A 14470-nucleotide genomic window follows, 5' to 3' on the forward strand; every position below is an offset into this window, starting at 1 on the left:
ACATAATGAAAAAAAAAAAAAATGTACACGACGATTTTAAATCTAAATAGAGTGCGGTGTTTAAATATGTACAGCATAGTCTGCATTTATGGCATATATAAATATATATATATAAATATACACATACATATATATATATATATTATTAGCAAAAAATAATGCTCGGGTACAACTTAATTTTACCAATATTTACCCTTATGCGGATGCAAATATATATATATATATAACCATACGCACATATAGGAGCAACATATAAAATAATAACAAAATTTTCCTTTACTGTTGTGAAAGCCCACAATTTGTAAATTACAGGATATTAAAAACATTTGTAGAAATTAATTTAAAAAAAAAGGAGCAAGAGAGGAAAGGAATTATCATAAATTAAACGGATTTAGCAATGTGTTTTTAAAAAAAAAATTGGACGCAAATAAAAATGTATTAACAAAAAAAATGTGAAAAGTGTGGAAGGTATGATAAATATGAAACGTATGAAAAAAGAAAAAAGATTAATAAAAATACATATAATTAAAGAATATATCAAGAAAAACAAATTAAATTGGTACATATTAATTATTATACTACAGAAAGACATAAACAAATACGCAACCTTTTAAATGAAATATTCAGACATATTGCAGTAATCAAATGAAAAAATAAATAATAATGAGAAAGGAGTTAAATAGTTAGATGGATTGATAATTATGTACATAAAATACATGTATGTACAATAAATGCATACACAATATTATGCGTTAAAAGGTAAAAAAAAAAAAAAAAAAAAAAAAAAAAAAGAATGGAAGAATAGAAATAAGGAAAGAAGGATGGCTGTAAAAAACGTAGATACACATTAGTAAGGGCGTATGCATAAACTATTTTATCCGTCTGTGCATACGCACTTTCATAAATGGGTACACACGTATTATTGCACTTTTATACAATCACATAATAGCACATGACCTTCTCTGACAATATGTACAACAATTTTCGTCCTCTGGTTCATTCGTTGGACCTTGGGCAACTGTATATGATACACTCATTTCATTTGGAGGATAATTAAAAGAATTTCGTAAATAAGAAGTTGCGCTACTATTTGTAAAAGAATAGTTGCTTTGTAATTCGTTGTTGTTTTTCATTTTCTTTTCCAGTTCTAGTTGATTACACCTTATAATTAATTTTTCTACTTGTTTTTTATATGAATGAATAATGCCTTCTGACTCTTCTTTTACTAAGGTTAGTTCATTTTTTTCCTTAACAAGACTTTTTATATTCATATTTTTTTGTTGAATTTCATAATTTCTTATATTTAATATTTTATTTAGTTCTGTTTTATGTTCTTTCTCCCTTTGTAATAGTTCCAGCTCTTTTTTCTGTTTTTCAATAATAGAATCATAATTTTTTATTTTGTCATTTAAATCTTTTAATCCTTTTTCTCCTCTTTTTAATAAGGAAAGAACATCATTTGATCCATCGCTATGTTCACTATTATTTAATATTTCACTATCAAATTCTATTAAGAAAGTTTTAAATCTTTCTACTATGGCCATTTTTTCACTTAAAGCTTTTTTTAAATCTTGATTTATTTGTTTTCTTGCTCCCAAATCTTCTTGTAGCAATAATGTTTGAGGAGAGGATCTTTCCAAAAAACATCTATCACATACTCTAACTTTTTCTGCATAACTGTATTCACTTATCTTTATTCTATTGTCTGAACAATTGGAACAAAATACATTTCCACATGCTCTACAATGATGTTTCCTTACTCTTACATTAAAAAAAGCATTACAGCTATAGCAATTCGTTACTTCCTCATCAGGTACCCAAAAATGTTTCTTGTCATTTTCATTATTTTCTGCATCCCTAATATGAGATGCTGAATTGTTCAGGTACAATTCGTTTTCTGTATAAGGGCCCATATATATTTTTGCTAAATTTTTTTTTTTTTTTTTTTTCACCTCTTTTTAAAGCTTTTTCTTAATATAATTTGAACTAATTAAATACAAACTCTCAAACGTAAAACATAAGTATAAATAAAACATTTTACCATACATACATTTATATGATTAAACGTATATTATACGTGCATTATACTAACATTATTATACTTACATAATACATATACATATATTTACATAGCATATATAAATTATGTATACATTAATCATAAAACTTCAATCATTAAAAAAATTAGAATTAAAAATTAAATATTATGAATTAAGAATTGTGAATTAAGAATTGTGAATTAAGAATTGTGAATTAAGAACTGTTAATTAAGAATTATATGTTATGAATTATAAATTAAAATTAATTTAACTTTTACCTAATTACACTATGTCGTCAAAATTTACATACGTAAATGTATATTATTATACAAATTTCATTTTTTGTTTTTTCTTTTTTGTTGCGTACTCTTTAGTAATTAATATTCCCAATTTTTCTACGCAAATAAATTTGTTCAAACTATTTATCGCAATATACAATTTTATATATTTATATAGATTATATATAAATGTATTTAACTTAGAAAAAAAGGCATAGCAGATAATTGTTTTATTACTGCACACGTATTTATATAAAAATAAACATACTTAAAGAGGACCTTTTTTTTTTTTTTTTTCTACCCTGTTGAAAAAAACGCTTATAGCAAATACATAATATTAGGGATAAAATCAACATCAAAAATATTCTGTAAAATTTTTTCAAATTTAAAAAAAAAGGTAAAATTTAAAAAAGTTTAGGGGTTACATTTTATTTTATCTGCTTTTTCCTATTAAAGTCGAAAAGAGAAGCTAAAAAAAAATTTCAAAAATTTATACTACTTTTTTTATATACTTGATAATTTAAAATATATACCAAAAAGCAAATTTTAAGGCGATTAATCTGTAAAAATAGAAAAATAAATAGATTTAATACGGTTCAAATGTATTTATTTTCACTAGTACTACATTAAATATTTAATATATATATATTTATTTATTTGAATAAGAAACAGTTCTGAGTAATAATTAGAAATTCATAAAAAAAGTATAGAACAAAAATAATATATTAGGAAATAATGGTAATATATTTTATTATTATTATATTTAAATAATGCTGAAGACTGGAGCCAATTTTTTTTTTTTTTCCTTTTTTAATAATATTACAAATGATATTCTTCTTTAAAAAAAAAAAAATTATAATTAGGGTTAAGACTTGCATCTTTTTTTCTTTTTTCTTTTTTCTTTTCCGATCAGGTTTGTTTTTGATTTTTTCCTTTTTTGTATATCCTCTTTAGTGTTTTATATTTATATAGGAAAAAAAAAAAAATGAAATAAAATAGAAAGAAAAACAGCAGATTATAACAAAAGGGCATATTTATTTGTACGAGTGTTCATATTTTAATACTTGATATATTATTCTTTCAGATCCTTTATATGAATGCAATATGGTTAGCAAAAGGAAAAATAGCGTATGCTACCATACGAAGATGTTAATACATATAAGCTGTTACAAATAACAGATAGGTTATAATAATGTAGCTAAAATTTTATCAAAAATATGTATGGACCTATATATATATGTGCACATTCACGTGGATATGTTAAAATATCCCACTTAGTAATTCGTATGTTCATCTCCATTTTGTACATAAGGTAGCAAAGGTTCATTAATTACATTGACTGTTCCGTTGTTATCATGTGATATGGGGATTGACATGTAGTACAACAACCCCATTATATTATCCACAATATTTTTATTGCCTATATGAATTAATATAATATTTTTCATACACAAATTGCATAGTGTTGAATAGTCAACCAATGATGAAAAATCTGTACTTTCGTAGTGTTAACAACTCCGTTTAGAATTAGTTTTAACATTTTAGTAATATATTCCACCTATGATACTAGACACTAGTATGTCCTATTTTATATTATGTTTTTATTCCATCTTTATAAATATAAAATTAATATTGAATAAAAGTTTATGTAATATAATGGAATAATTAATCGTTAATGACCTTGCCAGGTACTATGCACATATACGTAACAAAATTTTGTTGGGAAAAAAAAGTGTACTTTGAATTAGTGGCAAGGGTACCATTATTCACGTATAACATATATTAACGAGACTCACAGGAATTTATTATTATAACTATTATTAATTAAAATATCATTAGTTCATTTTATTTGAGATTTTAAATTGTAAAATTTTGGTGTTTGTCTAACTATAACAGTCGAAAAGCTTATGATACATGCACAACTGCATGTAACTTAATTTTGTTCTATAAAAAAAAAAAAAAGACTCAAATAACTTACCTTTTGCAGTTAGCCATACATGATTTATCAAGATTTTTGTTTTATTTTTTCTTTATTTTTTCTCTTTCTTTTTTTTATTTTCACTCGTTGCAATTCCTTTTACCGAAAATTACAGCCGTAGTCATTTAAATATTACCCTTTAATTCTTCCATATACAGTACATAATTTTATGTTTCATTTTTCTAGTATAATTCAGTGTAACCAAATTGAGTGAAATGATATCTTCAAATTTAGTATACATATATCTATACGAGATAAACTTTTTTAATTATAGTACGCTTTCTTTTTTTCCATTTTAAACATATAAATTTTTAAATATATATCTTGCAAATTATAAACAACGAAATATTTATGCTAAGTAAGCAAAATATTACACATATATATGTACATACATGCATATACGTATGTATTATATATGTGTATATATTTGTATACTGTAATATTTGCACGCCGTTATTAGTAAGCTTTTTTTTTTTTATAATAATATGGTTAACTTAATTTAAAAGAAAAATTAACACGTTACATTGCGTTAGATTATAATATTGGGGGGGTATAAGTTTTTGTATATACATCTTTTTCTTTTTTCTTTTTATAATTCCATATGGGATAATTTATTATTACGTACTGTTGTGTATTACTGCACATAACTATAATCGCCATTATCGTATTTTTTACTAGAACTATTGAACTTAGTGCATATTTTATCATAACAAAATAGTGGGAATGGTGAAGAGCCACTGATACAATTTTAAAAATTCGCTATATGTATCAACTAAATTATATTTTCATTAAAAAATGATTAATTTTTTTTTTTTTTTTTTCTGTTGTTTCTAGCTGTTATAAAATGCATATATATATATATATATATATATATATATACTAAGGGTAGGACAACAATCCTATTGCACATAAAAAAATGCATAGAATTGCACTAGAGAGCAGACTTTTTCTTTATACAAGGAATATATTTTTCATCATATATTGAATTAAAAAAAATGCTTTGAAAACAGTCTTTTTTGAATATGAAAAAAAAAAAATTAATTTTAAATGTTTTAAATTGGAAAAAAAAAAAAAAAAAAAAAAAAAGAAAGAAAGAAAAGAATGGCATACAATACAACATATGATAAATTTTTAGTATGAACTATTTTGCCGCCTACCACAGCATTATTCCTTCGGGAAAAATAGGAAGCACTCAAATTATTAATAAAAAAAATAATATAAGTTGTGTCAGTACATATAAGGAAAAATATAGAACGAAAAGAAGCAGAAAAAAGCGCAAACGTAACAATAAAGGCGAAGAAAACCTGGCTAACCCAAAAACAAGATAAATGAAGAAGAACAATGATCTTGTAATTACAAATAAAATACGTAGGGTCCAATATTGTGGGAGTTATGAGTTGAAGTAAAATGTATATGGCTATATATTACTTTTCTGTAATTCTTTTCGGCAAGTTGTACTTTTACATTATTTTAAAAAAATTTTCTTGCCTTTTTCTTTATCTTTTGCAAACCTCCCTTCTGTTAATCAGTTTACGAGCATCAAACAAGATTAAAAAAGTGAAACTTTTTTTATAGTTGTGCATATATATGCGCGCATAGATAGATACATCTCTATGCATACATCTCTATGCATACATATATATATATATATATATATACACATAAATTTATCTACTTATATATACATATGTATGGGTACATATGTTCACGCCTTATATGTACGCGAATTCATGTACATATTATGAATTATCATTAGAAAATGTTTAGGACTCAGGGGATAAAAAGATGGACTATGAAGAGGTTTTTATGTTTTTCCATCGGGACGGCATCAACAATATATTCTATACTTCTCATCCTAATGTCTATTCTTATACTAACTCATATGTCACATTACAATGAAACATTATTTATAGTAATATCAATACTTAATTGTATTTGTGCCATATTAATATTTATATCGATAGCGCACAAAAATGCCTTTACAGCCTATATAGCATACAATATAGTAGTAATAAACTATATAGTGGAAGCCATTGAATGTTTAATATGTGTTTATAATATATGCACATCTCATAGTGTTCAGTGGTATTATGATAATTTTGATTGGCATAGGAAAATAATATATAATTATAATATGTACTATGGAATTTTGGAAATGATAGTTCATGTATTTATGTTTACAATTGCTTATTTTGTTATTCAATTGGTATGGAGCTTTTATAGAATTTTACAAGTCGGTGGAAATATTTTTTCTTTTCAAAGAGCAGAAGACATTGAAAAAATTTTACACGGGACTAACTATTACTCTTACGGAACTATGACCAACATTCAGTCTTACTAGCACGTGTGCATGTGCACAACGAATATTCGTTTATTAATATAAGCATGAACACACACATGCGTATACGTATGCATGAATATATACATTCATGCATGTATATATGTTTCCACTGCTATGCATTGTATTATTTACTCTTTTATTGCATGTATTTCCCCTTATATGGCATTAACTTAATGAACGAATTAACTTCATTTTATCCTTATTTTGAATACAACCTTTTTTTAGTATTTAGCTTATTTCGTACATTTCCTATATTTGGTACTTTAACTTTATTATGTGCACTTATTTATTATGAAACTCTTTACATTGCTCTTGCTATCGCGTTTGGCCTATTTCATTTTATTTTACCTTTTCGATTTTACATTTTTTATTTTACCTTTTCGATTTTTCATCTTTGATTTTTCCCTTTCGATTATTTTACTCTTACTCTTTTTTTTTGTTTTTTTTAAATATTGTAATTCATTTAATATCCCCTCTTTAGGTATTTGCTGCATCCTTTTATTTTTTTTTTTGCAGACCGTAAAAATTAATAAGAACGTGTTTGCGTGCGTATAGTACTTACATACGTATATGTAGTATGTGTGTATGTTTATACACGAACATACTAACAAGACAAAAAATATGCTATTTTCAAGCAAATATATACGCATATTTTTACGCATACTAAGGGGACGCGAGAATATTCAACTAAAACCAAATGAACGATACGTATATATGGTATATTATAAGAATAATCAAACGCCTTAAATATTTTATGGAAATAATATAACTATCGAATACTTCCTTAAGTGACGTTAAAATAAAAAGATTTTAATTGCCTTAGCAAAATAGCTTGTAATATATATAATGATGTTGAAAAATTTTAAAAGGAAAGTGAAATTTCTTGCGAAATTTGCTTAAACGTTTAATGGCTAAGCGTGCATGCTTTAAAAATAATATTTTAATCAAAGCGGATACACGAAAAAATAGAAATAAAATAAAGCAAAGTAAAATGAAGCAAAATAAAATGGAGCAAAATAAAATGAAGCAAAATAAAATGAAGCAAAATAATATGAAGCAAAATAATATGAAGCAAAATAATATGAAGCAAAATAATATGAAGCAAAATAATATAAAGCAAAATTAAAAGAAGCAAAATAAAATAAAGCAAGATAAAATAAAGCAAAATAAAATGAAATAAAATAGAATTACTCAAAATAAAAAAAAAAAAAATGCGCATCAACAAATGCAAACTTTATGTAAAGAAAGTGGGCCCTTATACTGGTTGCTAATGGTAAAAATTGTACACGCGGAATAATAATGATGTTTCTTATATAGGTAAATATATCCAAACACGGTCAATATTTTCCATATAAATTTTAAGAACCCATATGCACGCACATAAATGTCCTCACATGTACACCATGTGATATACAATAGAATAGTTTTCTTCACATTTCTTTTTCTGAAGAAGTTATGCAAATTGCCTTAACAATTTCAACATTCCTTGATGTTTCTTTTTATGTATGAAACCTTCTTATATACTTTAAAAAATTCCGTTCATTTATATAAAAAATATAATTTTTAAAATATCATAAATGTCTATTTTTTTCTTAATGCAACAAGAACAAAAATAAAATAAGAAAAACGTAAAAATAAATAAAGTATATAAATATAAAGAAAAATTTAAAAAGAAAAAAATCTGTAAATACATTGTTTTTTCCAAAGTTGATACGAATTCTTTGTTTTTCAAAATGTTAATATATATTATATAATTACCTACAAATAACATCTTTGTGTGGCTCTTAAATAAGCCATTACGAAATGAGATTATTGAAATAAATATATATGTAAAATTTTAGTTAGAGTCTTTACTTCATACGCAAATATGGAAGAAATACTAACATCCCTTAAAAAATATTTTTTATTATACAAATATATATATATATATATATATATATATATATATATATATATATAATATATATATATATTATATATATATATTTATATATATATTAAAGTTAAGGCCTCAAATTAACCTACTACATTATTATATAATCATAAAGAGGGGTTTTTGATTAAAACATAAGAATATATTTTTGGATGTGATACAACTTTATTTTATGTAACAAGGGGTTTAATAATCATAAACTGAAAATATATATATACTGTAAGTATGTATATATATATATATATTATATATGTATATATATATAAGCGTACGTATATTTTAATACGTACACTAAACATTTTTTTTTTTTTTTTTTATTTCGTGCTCATTTTTTTTATACAAAAATTTATTTAAAAAATATGGAAAGTAAAACAAAAAATTTTTGTAAATTATTTTATTTATAAAGTAATCAAAAAAAGAGAACAAATTAAAATAAGCAAATTAAAATTGTTCATTTAAAAATATTATATATATATATATATATTAATACTCAAGTTAGAAGATATATATATATTATTATATTTTTTATAGCAAAATATTAAAACATATAAAATTTTGGTAAAATTATATATAGCGCATTAAAGCATATCAAAGGTCTTAAAATTATTTTTAACATTATTTACGGAATAATATATATATATATATATATATATAATTATATGCTAATATTTTTTTTTACTTATTTTTAAATATATATCGAATAACGAGCATAGCCAGTAGCTTATTTTTTATAAATTTTTGCTGCGGGGATTTATTTTAATTATTTAGTGAATATATATATCATAAAGAAAAAATGGACTTCCTAAACCAAATAAAAAAACGACAAAAGGAAATAAAATTATCGAATATTTTAAACTTTTCACCAATAACAAATGAAGAGAAGAATCATTTAATAAAAATATACGGTCTTTTGGCTATTGGAACGATAATAACTGCTTTGAGCTGTTATGTTGACTTGCATTTTGTGAAAGTCCCAAGATTTATAGCATCCATTATTAGTTTATGTTGTTCTTTTGCCTTGGCGGCATCATGTAATTATTCTCATTACAGTAATAACTTACTTGCAACATCAAAGAAGAGATTGCTTTATTTTGCTGGTATATCATCATCTATTGGAATTTTGATGAGTGATTATATTGCATATGTTAATTATTTGAACCCGTCTATTCTTCCGCTAGCATTTTTTGGCAGTTTATCCATATTTACCTGCTTTTCCTTGTCTGCCATATTTTCAAAAAACAGGTAAAAGGAGGAAAAATATGTTAGGCATACGTGAATTACGTACATATATATATATATTTTTTTTTTTTTTTCTTTGTGGTAATTTTCTATTTATGGGTCCCATTTAATTTTGTGGATCGTGCCAGTGTTCTTAATATGTGATGGAATTTGTCATAAGTATATGTGCTTATTTGTATAAGTACTCGTATGCATGTTCGGATGAATATTCGTATACGTGTTTGTATATTTTTACAGTTGAGATATTGCTTCTGTTTATATAGATTGGATAGCTTAAAAATTAACATAGGACATATATAATAAATAAATTTTTTTTTTTTTTCTATCCTTCAGAATTTCGATCTTTCTTGGAGCAGTATTATCTGCAGTATGTTCCTATGTAACCCTACTTTCTTTTATGAATTTTTTCATAAGGTCAAAATACATTGACGCCACCTTATTGTATGTAGGATTCTTTATGTATATGGGGTAATACTTTCGCACATATATGGCAACACATAAATACGTACCTACATACATATATATATAGCTTATAAGGGAGAACATATGTAAAGGTTTCCACCTTTTTTCAAAAATTAAAAAAAAAATACATAAATGAACATATGAATCATTATTTTTTTTTCTTGCAGATTTGTGTTGTTTGATACCCAAATTACTTTGCTTGATTTTCGTAGAGGAAACAAAGATTATATAGTAATAATTTACTAAAAAAAAAAAATAAAAAAACACGCATAATACATAAGGATCATCATTTGAATATAAAGAAATATGTGTGAATGCCTTATAATACATATATAAATATATATATTTATGTTTATATAAATGTGTATATATTTGTGAACGTACATGTGCATTTGATGTATATCCTTTTTGCATTATACTGAACTTTGCCTAATAATGATACCCGTGCAAATGTAGATGGCTATTTTCCTGTGAATATATCTTCGTTCATGTATTAACCATGTATTGTAGTACGGGAATAGAAGGTTTGATAATTTATATATATATATATTTTTTTTTATAAATTTTCCCCTATTTACAGATGCATTCTTTATGTCTATATTTAGATTTAGTTGGGTTATTTACGCATTTGTTGAGAATATTAGGTCAAAAAGAAGAGAAAAAAAAGAAATAATTTAAGTCCTGCATATAATTTTATTTGTTTTTTGAATGTATTATTTTCCAAGAAATTGTAATAAATTGAGCTTTCCAAGAAGGGACAGATATATATTTATATACGTATACATGTATATATGCACATATATAATTCTTTTATGGAGAAAAAAAAAAAAAAAAATATTCCTTTTTTTTTTTTTTTAAATGACATAATTGCTTGATAATTTGAAATTTTATTTTTATACCTTTATTTTTGCTTATCACGTTTTATTTTATTTTTTTTTTTAAATGTTATATTATTGTTGTGTATTTATTACTATAGCATATAACTACGTAACCCAATTGTTTATTTAAAAAGGATGTAAAAAAAAAAATTGCATGTGTATAAATTGCATGTGTATAAATTGTATGCGTATAAATTGTATGCGTATAAATGGATGCGTATAAATGGATGCGTATAAATGGATGCGTATAAATGGATGCGTATAAATTGTATGCGTATAAATTGTATGCGTATAAATGGATGCGTATAAATTGTATGCGTATAAATTGTATGCGTATAAATGGATGCGTATAAATGGATGCGTATAAATTGTATGCGTATAAATGGATGCGTATAAATGGATGCGTATAAAAGAATGCGCATAAATTTCATGTATATAAACTTTATGTATATTCTTATGTGAATATATAAATATTATGGTACCAAAAACTTCAAGTACAATTTGCATTTCTTCCGAAGCAAATTATTTTGAGAAATTAAAAAAAAAAAAAAAAGCATGTTAATATAAACTAGTGTGATGTTTCAAAAGTAAGGAATAAATGTATTAATAACACATTCATATATGTTTGAAAATATATACTCTGATAATTCATAAAAGGCAATTTGTTTTAAATTATGGTTTAAAATAACCATAAAAATACAAGTATGTATTTACTGTACCTACCTATTATATACCTATGTACGCAAATATATATATGTATTATATGCATAGTACCTCTTGTTAGGCATATTTAAAATTTGTTCGCTGTAAGATAGTATGAAGGATTTATTTTTTTTAAAAACATCTGCATGCTTTAGAGCGCGAAATAGCTTATACTTTTTAAGTTTTCTTAATTTTCTAAAATTACGATTAAGTAATTTAACCTATATACATAATATTGGATTGCCTCAAAGAAAGAGAAGCAGTTGTAGAAGCTCCTTGAATCAGGGAGAAATGGAAGTAACTGTGAGAAGGGAAAAAAAAAATAAAAAAAGCTAGCCAACCAACAAACAACAAACGAAGAAGAAACGAAAAAATGATGTAACATACAAATTGTTATATAAAATACAAACATAATTATCTTAATATTCTTAATTTAAAGCGGTTTATGGAAATTTTTTTTTTTTTTTTCTTTCCATTTCTTATCTTTTTACACGTAGTATCTCTCTCAAACTATAGCACAAACAATAGATAATGAATTAATGAATGATGAAGTCGGGTACACAACAGAGCAGCTGATGGAATTAGCGGGACATTCTATTTCTCAAATAATTTTTAAGGAATATAATCCTAGGAAGTTTAATAAAATTCTCATTTGTTGTGGTCCCGGCAATAATGGAGGAGACGGACTTGTAGCAGCTCGTCATTTAAAAGAATTCGGTTATAACGTTACGGTCATATACCCTAAGGAAAATAAGAAAACCCTCTTCAAAGTTATAGAAATATTAAATGATTTTTTAAAAAATCGTGGTGTCAGTAGTGTTGTAGGTTCTTGTCGATAGTTCTTTTTTTTTTTTATAGTCTGCCATACTTTGCAGTAATTTTTAATTTTATGTATTCTGTTATATATTTTTGTCTTCTTAATTTTTATTATTAAAGAGGTTATTAAAGCTGATGGAGCATTACGAAATTGGTGTTTTAAAATTAACAACAGCAGAAGGTAAAACGTAATAAAAAAGAAAAAAAAAAAAAAAAAAAGATGCAATTATAAGTGCACAAAAAAAATATATATATAAGTACAAATGCACGTGTAAGTTGTGCGAAAGAGAAACGAAGTTCTAACCATGATCTCATCCTTTTGCGTGCAACAAAGGAAAAGACGTTTAAAACTTCTTTTTTACACATTATCATTAATTTAATGAAAAAAATATTTTTTACCTTGATTTTTTAATATTCTGATCTACTTGAACATACATTGTATTTTTACGAATTATTATGTATGCAGAAATGTTGGGGTATGATTTAATAGTAGATGCTATTTTTGGTTTTAGCTTTAAAGGAGAACCCAGGACTCCGTTCGATGCATTAATTGAGGTAAGATTTCTCTTATTTTGTATACATGACACACTTTTTTTTCATTTGGTTTTACACCTTTTGTTTAGTTCTATACGTTGTATACCGTTCTTTTTTTTTTTTCTTTTTTTTTTTTTTTTTGTTGAATCTAATATATCTTTCAATTAATTTTATAAAATATTTGTGCATTATTTTTGTTTACACCAAAAGTTTACGGATTAACATTTTTTTTTATCTCTGCTATAGATGATTAACAATTGCAAAAAGCCGGTTGTCTCAATTGACGTTCCCTCGGGTACTAACATAGATTCAGGTACCAGGAAAAAACAAAATAAAACGAACGAAGACAAAATAAAACAAACTTAAACGAAATAAAACGAATTAAAAGACAAAAAATAATGCAACAAATTTCGTGGACACATTTAAAAAAACAAATAATTGAATTTTAAAAATTAGGTGATACAACTAGCAGCCTTTTTGTGCATTCTGAAATGAACATATCTTTAATGCTACCAAAAGAAGGTTTAAAAAATTATCAGAAAAAACATTACTTGGGAGGGCGATTCATACCAACGTAAATTTTTTTTTTTTTTTTACAAAAATGATGTAGTCTGGGTTGAACGCCCTACAGTGTTGTGTATATGTGCATTTATGTATGTACATATGTATGTATTTATTTATTTATTTTTTTTTTTTTTTTTTTTTTGCGCAGTTCTATAATTAAAAAGTATAACTTAAAGGTCCCTCCGTTCCCAGGTATGTGTTTTATTTATGTAATTTTTCGTCTGATTATTTATTTCGTACATTCTTCAAAACATACACATGAAACTAAAGAAATGGCGGGAGAATGGAAAAAAATATTTCCTGTTCTTTAACTTATAGGAGATAGCTCATATGTCCAGTTATAGACACGGATATAGATATGAACTTTATTTAATGCCGGACTTTGGTCTTCCATATTTTTTTTTGTTTTTCAATTCGTCTTCTTATTACGAATATAAAAAAATTTAATAAATCATGGATAGTAAGAAAAGGCGAGTGCATGTTATGATGCCTTCATACGATTAGCAAAATTGCTATATGATTAGCTCTTGTGCATACATAGATATGTATATATATATATATGTATATAATAGTATGTATACATATCCCCAGAGATGTGAAAATAATGAAGAGCATTCACCTATTTTAAATACGAAATAGAGGCATAATTCAAAGCACTTTTTTATTTCCCGAACTTACCAAGAAATTACTAAAAAAAAAAAAAAAA

The 14470-nt window shown here is 24.7% G+C and overlaps 3 protein-coding genes across 3 annotated transcripts; 2 read left to right on the forward strand and 1 right to left on the reverse strand.

Moving 5' to 3' along the window:
- Window positions 1-938: 938 nt before the first annotated feature.
- MKS88_004489 (FYVE and coiled-coil domain-containing protein) lies at window positions 939-1913 on the reverse strand (the record flags this gene model as incomplete). The annotated part of the gene is made up of 1 exon (XM_067217669.1): window positions 939-1913. One exon carries the CDS (start codon window positions 1911-1913, stop codon window positions 939-941), a length of 975 nt encoding a protein of 324 aa, XP_067072075.1.
- A 4141-nt stretch (window positions 1914-6054) lies between these two features.
- MKS88_004490 (rhoptry protein) lies at window positions 6055-6636 on the forward strand (the record flags this gene model as incomplete). Its single annotated transcript, XM_067217670.1, has 1 exon — window positions 6055-6636. The coding sequence occupies one exon, from the start codon at window positions 6055-6057 to the stop codon at window positions 6634-6636; it is 582 nt and encodes a 193-aa protein (XP_067072076.1).
- A 2726-nt stretch (window positions 6637-9362) lies between these two features.
- On the forward strand, window positions 9363-14108 carry MKS88_004491 (pyridoxal 5'-phosphate synthase; the record flags this gene model as incomplete). The annotated part of the gene is made up of 12 exons (XM_067217671.1): window positions 9363-9811; window positions 10142-10222; window positions 10438-10501; window positions 10851-10885; window positions 12006-12147; window positions 12348-12671; window positions 12787-12847; window positions 13133-13221; window positions 13447-13513; window positions 13657-13774; window positions 13913-13956; window positions 14083-14108. 12 exons carry the CDS (start codon window positions 9363-9365, stop codon window positions 14106-14108), a joined length of 1500 nt encoding a protein of 499 aa, XP_067072077.1.
- Window positions 14109-14470: the final 362 nt, after the last annotated feature.

This window comes from Plasmodium brasilianum, chromosome 12 (genome assembly GCF_023973825.1).
Source record: "Plasmodium brasilianum strain Bolivian I chromosome 12, whole genome shotgun sequence".
NCBI classification, from domain to species: Eukaryota; Apicomplexa; class Aconoidasida; order Haemosporida; family Plasmodiidae; genus Plasmodium; species Plasmodium brasilianum.